The sequence below is a fragment of the Crocodylus siamensis genome, chromosome 7, assembly GCF_052110815.1.
Source record: "Crocodylus siamensis isolate JL-2025a chromosome 7, ASM5211081v1, whole genome shotgun sequence".
NCBI lineage: Eukaryota > Metazoa > Chordata > Crocodylia > Crocodylidae > Crocodylus > Crocodylus siamensis.
The window spans coordinates 75268624-75278623 of record NC_143401.1 but is presented as its reverse complement, the minus strand read 5'-3'; the positions used below and the strand labels follow the sequence as shown (position 1 = coordinate 75278623).

Sequence of the window (10000 nt, the reverse complement as noted above, 5' to 3'; positions counted from 1 at the left end):
AACAAATCAATTTCAATATTCGACAAAGCAGCTATTGGTTAGTGAAATGTATGTAAATTTTCCATAGTACATAACATGGCCTTTATTTTTCTAACAGATATTTCTGCTTAGAGTCAAATACTTTTTATACAGATTACAAAAATAAATACTTGTATTTTACTAAGATCATAACAGCTCATTAGAAGAGGCTGTATTTGGACCTAGACTAAAACCTAACACCACAGGGCTGAGCATGCTTACTTGAACCTATAATGTTGCTAGTTCTCTCTCTCTAGGGAAGGAGAGGACTAGGGGAGAGGATTCAGCCTTCTTAATTGTGAACCTCATTAGCGATGGTTGCTAGGCAAAACACACACCTACCTTCAGTGCATATGAAAGAGATAAACAATACGTCATAGACTATAATGACTCTTGTGCTCAGGGCGACCTTTAATTATTATATTTTTGTTTTTATACCTTAGTTATTAATGCAGAAAAACAAATTAGTTTTTTTTCTGTGGACCACAGCAGATTCATAAGTTGTTTTCCATTTTTTGATGTCTAAATCATATTTCATTTTGATAATCATTGCCTATTTCATTCATTTTTCCATGTATGCATCTGTATGTATTATGTGGCACATAACATAAAACAAGGACACTTATATTAGTGGCTTCGCATTATCAGTTGTTACTTTAATGGTTGAATTTTATTGCTAGAGAGGGCATGATCCTGCCAAACTATTATTATATCTGTGACTACCTACATGAGTGGGCCCATTTTAATCAGTGTGTTTTCAGGATCACTTGTTTAGATTGTAATTTAACGAAAGCAATTTTTTTTAAGTTTGCTCTTGAAGCAATTCAAAAGATATTTGATCATTAGGTGTTTTATATGTTAGAAAAGTCCACTAACTAATAGTCATTATATATGTTTACGTGAATGGGTGTATTGTGTATATAAAGTGACATCTGAATTTATATAGATCTGTTGTTTGTCTACTTCAGATGTGTGTGTGTGTGCATGCACACATGCGCGTCAGAGGCTGATGGGCTGCAAAAATGTTGTAGTTCAGAATTTGGGGTTTTCAGGGATACTTTCTACTGTTCTTTTCATCACAAACTACCTTTTTTAGCAGATCAGGCAAAAAGTCAATCATATTGAATCAGCTTGAAGAAAAACATTTTATGCTGTTTTTCTCATACCAAAAAAAACCCCTTCTGCTTTAATCTGTAGCAGTAGGGCCCAGCAACAGGAAATTGACCTCACAGTAAATTCTTAACAGATTTGGTCATGTTTTTACCATCCATTTAAACTTGCATACATAACCTGAGAATGTACCTCTGGATCAAGGATTATGACAAGCCAAAATAAAATCAAATAAAATTAAACAGCAAGAAAAAGCTGCAAGAAAAACAAGGCTTTTAAACAAAAAAAAAGAGAAGGAATGAAAAATTGGTTGTGACTGCAAAACTGTAAGTATCAAATAAAGTAACGCAAATCAGAAGCAAATACAGGAGAGGCTGTATTCTGTTTGATATGGAGTCAGAAATACTAATGGTCTGTTTTTAATGGTCTGTTTGATCAATGAGAAAAGAAATGTAAAAGTAAAATGTAGTAGTGTATAAACATAAAATATGGTGCAAAGAAGCATTGCAAATAAAAAGACATGTAAATGTGTGCCTACCATTTTCCAGATAAGAAGGGGCCGTACCTTCTGAGGGGTCAAGGCGGCGAGCCCGCCTTCCATGTTTGGAATTGTTGTGTACAAACATGTTGTCTGAGACAGCCAGAACGTGGCCATCCACATTGACTGTTGTTGATACAACAACCTGAAAAAAGAAAACAAATGCGTTTAAAAAAACCTGCATATTTTTAGTAATGTAAAAGTTATGAAACAAGACTCATTTTAAGACAAAGTGACTCCACAGTCTGTTCCTTCCTGCTTTAAGTAGATTTATTCATAGTTGTCATTTACTTTTTTGGCTAACACTGGTGATTTTTAACTCACAATTGTTTCTCTTCAAAACCTGATACACTAATTAGAGTTTAATCTCCTATTATGCTAACAAATGAATTCAATTCAGGGAAATATTCTTCTAGCCATTAGTTTCAGAAACACCCCTCTAGCCACTCATTTTAAAAGCTGCTGTTTTGATTGATCTGTTGATATATTGATTAGATAGTTTATCTAATTAAAATTTGTTCACTTGAGACTCTCTTCAAATGAAGGGTTGTGAGGATTCCAAATAAAAAAAAACTTAATAAATCAGAAACCATCCTAACTCCCATTTTCTCTTCAGTAAATGATCTCCAGGTCAGTTTTACAATTACATTTAATGTCTGATAATGAACTTTTTTGCATCTGAAAAGACTGAGTTGAATATGAATAGTGAAAGTGTTTTCAATCCATGAAAAGTATCCCTTCTCAAGTTCATTTGGATGGTGATTGACCCTGGTATGTCAATGGAATTTCCTCCTTTATTTTTGAGTGAAAGGCTCCTATTCTTGTGTCCAGGTTCAGAGTCCGGCCATAGAAGAGATGATGGATAGGGCCTTCTTTGGCTTCCAGCTGCTTCTTAGTAGAACTTGGAAAAGGAACATATGCAAAATGCACAACCTTCATGACAAAAACACCTACACAATAGATTTGTGAAATTCATCACAGAAATGATATTCCATAACATATGGGCAAAAGAGGAAATTATACAGGCTTTGTCTGAGGATTTGTGTGTGTACGTATGTGAGAGATGTAGTGGTGTAGACCGATTTTATTACCATAACTAGTTTGAATGGCTCAGATATAAGCTTAAATTTAATTTAACTCCTCCATCATGGTCACTGTGGGTTGGGTTCCAGCTTGTTTGAATAAAATAATCACTGTGGTATTTTCTTTGTAATTTAAGATTAGGCAAGTTCTTTAAAGCAGAGTTATGTCATTAGGCCTCATACTATCCTAGTAGGGATGGTAGTAAAAGCTGCTGCACAAATACGTCAGGCTTCTGTCTTCTGTTCAGTTTGGTTTAGATACAGAAATTAAGTGAGAAATGAAGTCCAGAATACTTACACCAATGCATATACCCAAATGTATAAAAAATGAAAAGAACTACACAGCAACTCATTCCCCTTTTGAATATAGTGGGTCCAAAGCACTTAATGAAAATTGCTGCCTAGTTCTGTTTTGGATCACATCTGATCCTGCTTTTTATTCACGTACCATAATTAGCTCTCAGCTATCACAGCACCTTCCTCTGTATATCCTGTCTCCTCTGAGACAGCCATCTATGTCACCCTTTGGAGCAGCCTGAGGGCAGTTCTCTAGAAGTGTGCTATGCTTTTGTATATACTCTCCTCACAGAGACGGACAGTATTACTTCCCTCAACATCCATTGTGGGGAGTCCTGACCTTGCACCTAATCTCTGGTATCCCATTTTGCAGTCCTATTGCTCTGCCACTGGACTAGCCACTCTTCACTCTTAATGAGCTATGGGTGACTTAAAGAAATAACCTGTGGACTACACAAAGCAGACAAAATGTGATTCTCAGCAAAGAATACTTTTTTTTTAGGCTCCTAGGCCAAGATATATTAAAAAGACAGGGGAAGGTATATATAAGAAAAGACAACTATCTTTGCTCTGTCATCTATATATAGGTCAGCCACCAAGGGAAAATAGTGTAGTTCAGCAAAAGAAAGTAGGCACGCTATGTTTTGTTTTATTGGCTCATTCCTGTATTCTACCTAAAGAAAGGTGCTGAGATAGTGAAACCAGTTGAAAGTATTGTTCAAGACCTGACATACTGTTAAGTCCAGTTAAACCTTCTGAGAGGCAGGGAGATTAGCTAAAGAGACCCAGGGAAGTCTTTCTAGTGACTACTGGCTCCATTGTCGACCACAAGATCACTCATGACTGATGCTTCATTTAGTCATCGGTGAGACAAAGAGGACATTTCCACTCATTCCAGGTTTGACCTTCTGCTCTGTTCAGATGGATCAATATCACCAATGCCACGTGAAGCTGAGATGCATGAAAAATGGAAGCTTGGCTGAATTGTTTTGAAGAAATATTTTTTCCAGCTACAGATCTTTACTGTTGTCTGGTTCAAGTGTTCTCGCTTCCCTGGTTGGTTGGCTGTGCATGAAAACAGATGTCACATGCTTTGCTATAAAAGTTTAACCACAAGTTAATCTTCTCAGAAAAAGTTTTGAACATATCAATATCTAGGCTATTATTAGTCCCAAAATGGATCATTTTGAAAATAATTTGAAGTAAAAAGCATGTATTTCTTAATAACCATTTCCAGTCAGCCAAAATTTGGAGGAAATTATTTGCAGCCACTGTCCATTCAGTCAGGTGCCCCTCTGCAGTGGTTATGATTCAGCACGGGATATTTCAATAGCTGTAAGGAGAAAGTTAAGTATTAAACAGGTCCCTTCCCCCCACCCCCCACCCCAAACCCCCAAAGCAATTGGAAAAAATGTATGGTTTGCATCACAACTCTTTGACTTACCAGAATGTGAATGTGAAACCTATGATGCATGATCCAAAATTCATTGACTTCCATGGGTGCTTTTCTAATGTCTAATAGTAAGCCCAAGCTATGCAGCATACTTATGTAAAAACTCCTCCACAGGTCTTAATAACTAACTCAGTGGACAAATTTAATCTGAGGAAAAGCTACAAGAGTGTTTTCTGTGGAGAGTCTCACTTATTTTCTGAACAGTCCACAACCCACTTGGATACTTGACTAATCCTAAGAATGTGCATTGAAAACAGGCAAATATTTTTTGTAAATCTTTATATATATTTTAGAAGTCCATACTTCTGAAACTAACTCTTCTAAATACAATTGAAAAGAGGTGTCAGAAAAGTTAAAGCTAAGTGGTGTGGATTTCATGAATGAATTTTGAATATATTCTTATTTCTTGTATAAAGAATCTCTCTACCTGGAATCTTCGCATATCTCGTGGATTGCCCGCATTCTTCAAACAGTTCTGATTGCACTTGAGGAAAAACTTTAGAAAGAATCTATAAAAATATAAAATTGTCACTTGTTAGGGATGTAAACATACAGACACAATTTAAAGAAAAACATTTAATAAATCGTTCATAAATAAGTAAACTTTACAAAATGCTGAGAAATAGATCCTAATTTTTAAGGGGGTTGTTTTTTTTACTGCTTACTATATTGGTCTTTGAGTGTTAAAAAAAACAGATCACTATTGTAAACAGTAGTGTTTCCGTGGCAATAGGCATATATCTTTACATTTTAAACAACAAGCATGTTTTGACTTTGGGCCAGATCCGAAGCTGCCATAAATTAGTGTTCGTGATTCACTGACTTCAAAGGATGATGATTTACACCAGCTAAAGATCTGGCCCTTTATTTTTTCTTAACATGGCTTATGCTATCATCTTATATAATCAGTAATGACCTCCATGTCAGAATTTTTCTGGTAATTAACGATCAGCCTGGTTAAGGACTCTTGGCTTTTCCTCTAGTTCAAAACTACTCCAGCTTTTTGAAAGGGGCAAGATCCATCTTCCGTCAACTTCCATGGGATTTTCACTTGGACGTAACTGGCAGGAAGAGACCTCCCTGCTGGTCATTACTGTCTGGGTAGAATGGAACACTGAGAATTAAATCTTGCTTCTCAACCAGACACCACGTCAGCCTATCACTCTAAAACAAGTAACCCTGCCCAGGGCAATATGTAGTCCAACTTCTAATTTTTCAGCATGCTGAAAGGGATAAACTCTCATTTAGCCACCTCCCTGCATTAAGGGTTCTTGCAGTTCTACTGCCACTGGAAAATTGGAGGGCAAATGTCTCATGGCCCAATAGTTGTATGGAAGGGTCAAATGGCTACATGGCCTTATCCTCAGTGCAGCATAGCCCCAAACCAACCCACAAATAGGGAGGCAAAGTAATGGCCCCATCTACTTCTCTTCCTTCCTCCCTTTCAGCAAGTTGCTATGAGAAGTGAGAAACAACTGAGTAGCTGTGGAAGATGCAGGTGGCCCTTTGCTCAGTTCCCAGTAAAGGTAATGTAAGAGCTAGTCACAGCCTAACCCCTACTATTTTCTTTATGCTGTTATAATTTCGTGGTATATAATAGGAAAAATGATCTGTGGGTCTGGTATTTTCAAGAGCTAATAATTAATCAAGTTCAGAGCTGTCCTTTTACCTGTAGTCCCTCAGATGGCTATGCCCACTAGATGACTTTGTCCCAATAATAACATATTTATAGTTTCATAGTTTGTAGGGTCGGAAGGGACCTGAGTAGATCATCTAGTCCGACCCCCTGCCATGGCAGGAAAGAATACTGGGGTCAAATGACCCCAGCAAGATGTTCATCTAACCTCCTCTTAAACACCCCCAGGGTAGGAGCCTGCACCGCTTCTCTTGGAAGTTGGTTCCAGATCCTAGCCGCCCTGACGATGAAGTAGCGCCTCCTGATATTTAACCTAAACCTACCCTCTGCCAACTTGTGACCGTTATTCCTGGTCACTCCTGGCAGTGCTCAGGGGAACAGTGACTCCCCCAATGCCTGCTAATCCCCCCTGACTAGTTTATAACAGGCCACAAGATCCCCCCTCAGCCTTCTCTTCTGGAGGCTGAACAGGTCCAGGTCCCGCAGCCTGTCCTCATAGGGCCTGCCCTGTTGTCCCCTGATCATACGAGTGGCCCTCCTCTGGACTCTCTCCATGCTGTCCACATCCCTCTTGAAGTGCGGCGCCCAGAACTGGACGCAATACTCCAACTGCGGCCTGACCAGTGCCGCATAGAGGGGGAGGATCACCTCCTTGGACCTGCTCGAGATGCATCTGTGGATACATGCCAAGGTGCGGTTGGCCTTCCTTACTGCCTCTCCACACTGCCGGCCCATGTTCATCTTGGAGTCAATGATGACCCTCAGATCCCTTTCCGCCTCCGTGCTGACAAGAGGGGAGTTCCCTAACCTATATGTATGGTGCCGGTTGTTCCTCCCCAGGTGCATCACCTTGCACTTGTCTGTGTTGAAACCCATCCTATTCTCGTCCGCCCACCCTTGTAACCTGTCTAGGTCTGATTGTAGCCTGTTGCTTCCTTCCAGTGTTCCCACATCCCCCCACATCTTAGTGTCATCAGCAAATTTGAACAAGGTGCTTTTTACCCCCTCATCCAAATTGCTGATGAAGATGTTGAACAGTGTAGGCCCAAGGACCGAGCCCTGCGGAACCCCACTGCCCACGTCCTTCCAGGTTGAGAAGGACCCATCTACTACCACCCTCTGGGTGCGGCCCTCCAGCCAGCTGGCGACCCATTTGACTGTGTGGGTGTCTACACCACAGCCCCCCAGTTTCTTGATGAGAACAGGGTGAGAGACAGTGTCAAAAGCCTTCTGGAAGTCCCGGAAGATTATATCCACTGCTACCCCTGCATCTAATGATCTGATCGTAAAAGGCCACCAGGTTGGTCTGACAGGACCTTCCACTGATGAACCCATGTTGGTTGCCCCTAAGCATGCAATCTCCTGCTGGCCCGTCCTGGATGTGTGCCAGCATAATTTTCTCGAACAGCTTGCCTACCATTTAGTATTGAGGTTAGTCAGATCTTTACGGTTTCATATTAAGAATGCTAACAAATATACTGTTTCAATTTGCATATGCGGATTTATAAACATCCACCACCATAGCCTCTGAATACTTTTTACATAAAGGTCCATGTGCAAATAATAACCCTGGTAAAAGTTTAGCAATCTACTCTCTTCTCTTTCAGAATGCAGAATGGTCAGACTCCAATTGATACAACATGTGCCTGAAAATGTACCACATTGTCTTCTCATATGTGAAACCATGGGCTGAGGAAGTCCCTGGATAGTAGCATGCCACGAAGCATGCAGGTAGGTTCTGCAGACCTAATGCTGTAGTCATTAGAACTCTCCTTTGAGTTACTCCTGAACAAAAATCCAAATACATTGTTAGCATGCACTGTACTAAAGTTGCTGTTCCTTAGATGAAACATAAGCAGGGTAAATTGTAGTGCTGGTTAACAGATTTAAAAAATGAAACGCTGACATTAATTGGAATTTTTTTTTTTTTGCAGATTTCACCCCGCCTCATTTCCTAGCCACTCTAACACTGAACACTTGCACTTAGTAAAGATTTTGTGGTGCTGAAGAAGGAATGTTAAGCATGGATTCCTGGCCAAATTTCAGCTGGTGTAATCCACTTGTGCCAAAAAAATTCCTGACTTGAATTATGGTATTTTTCCTCACTTTCCATCCACACTTCCATGTAACGATGCTCTGAGAACAACGGCTGTTTTTTCAGGCAAGTGATAAATGCATGTTATTGGCAATTCATATGATATTTATGGCTTAGAGTCTGATCTGAAGTCAATATTTTTGGAAGAGGTGAGAGCTACAATTCCCAGATGCTAATGTTGGCTACATATTAGCCATAGCCCCATTCCCAATTGCCCCAGCAGCTACAATTCCCAGATACTAAATTTGGCTGCATGTTACCTATACTACCATTCCTATCCCATCCCAATATCAGCCTCAGGGTTATTCTAAAGTGTACTGGCTGCCTATGGCTCCCCGGGGCCCGTACACCAGCTGAGAATACTCAAACTACAACGGTGTTCTGGACATTTTCCCCATTTCCTTATCCTAAGTCTATGGGCTGCAGTATCATGGCAGAGAATTCAGCGAAACTGGCTCCACACCAACTGAGGTCCCCTCCACACTGGGAAAATCAGTAGGTAAAGAAATCCCTCAGTTTTGCAGCTTCTTTGTGTGAAAAAGGAGTCAATGCTAAGAAGAGAATCTTTCTTCTGTCTTCCTACCTCAAATGGGTGTTGTGAGTCTTAACTGAGTTAACGTTTGTAAATTGCTCTGAAATCCCCTCTGCTGAATGGTGTTCCAGAAGTGCAAAATATTATTATAATACATGGATATTTTACCTTGAACAGTATGAACTGTTTCTGTGAGGAGACACCTTCTACGTTTCTCTAAGAAAGGGATATTAAGCTTACTTGCATGGTACTACAGAGCAAATTGATGTGATATTTATTTGTGGTTTGAGTAGAAATTCAAGCTTGTGTGACCCACACATTCAAGTCCATCATAATGAACATGAACATGAGCTAAACTGAAACGAAGAAGCATTGGGTGCAAGCAGCCAATGTTTGTAACTCAAACACCATTTTGTGCCTCCTGTTCAAGAGTGCTGGGTGCTTGGGTGTTAAAGACAAAAGTTTCAGGGGAAAGGGATAGCAGGACAAGGAGGGGAAAAACAATTGTTCCCAAGGAGGTCATTCCCATAGCTCACTGGAGAGAAGACTTAAAGGGACTTCTTCCCCTCACCTTGCCAAAGAGTCCTGAATCCTAGGAACCAGGTCCCAAAGCAGAGAAGATAGGACTGGTTGCTTTCCTGTAGAAGAGTCCCATATTCTTAGGGCTCCCACCTTGGAGTCCAGAAGAGTGGAGAAAACTAGATTTGGATTCACATTTAGATGGTTTTCCGAACATTACTGCTATCATCAGAACAAGAACACAGATTTCTCCAGGTTTACCTATATATGCTTTGTATTCTGTATTTTATGTAATCCATCTATATAAAGTTAGTCTTTAGAATGCACTAAATCTTATGAAATATCCTTCTTGAACACCCTAAACTGGAAACTGCTCCTCAAATATACTGCTATGGGAGAAAATATAGTTTTTCTTAGTGGCTTTCTCTTCCTCTGATTTTCTTTCCAGTGCTAAAGAAAGATCTGATACCCTCTTAATTAAAATGTATTATCTACCACAAGGCTTCACTATTTTAAGATAAAATTTACATCTTTTATTAACTCACCTCACCTATACACTTAGCTCACAATGCCTCTTAACGCCCATCTGCCATCAGCATACAGTAAGTCACTTGATATTCCACCCACCAATTTTTCCTAACAACCACTGTGCAATTAAACTCAACACGTTCTGTTGCGAGGTAAATTAGGCACACCTGCGGCCAGGCTGCATTTGAACTG

At 39.8% G+C, this 10000-nt stretch overlaps 1 protein-coding gene across 12 annotated transcripts in view; it reads right to left on the bottom strand.

Moving 5' to 3' along the window:
* The window catches only part of EBF3 (EBF transcription factor 3), a 143026-nt gene that overhangs the window by 42911 nt on the left and 90115 nt on the right, over nt 1-10000 (bottom strand). For 6 of the 12 annotated variants that reach the window (XM_090058097.1, XM_090058098.1, XM_090058104.1 and 3 more), the window contains exons 7-8: nt 4926-5007; nt 1667-1811 (exon numbers count right to left, since the gene is read on the bottom strand). In XM_090058097.1, the coding sequence (XP_089914223.1) occupies nt 1667-1811; nt 4926-5007 (227 nt within the window). The remainder of the gene's footprint in view (nt 1-1666; nt 1812-4925; nt 5008-10000) is intronic. The other 6 variants (XM_090058102.1, XM_090058103.1, XM_090058106.1 and 3 more) reach the window with 1 other exon arrangement.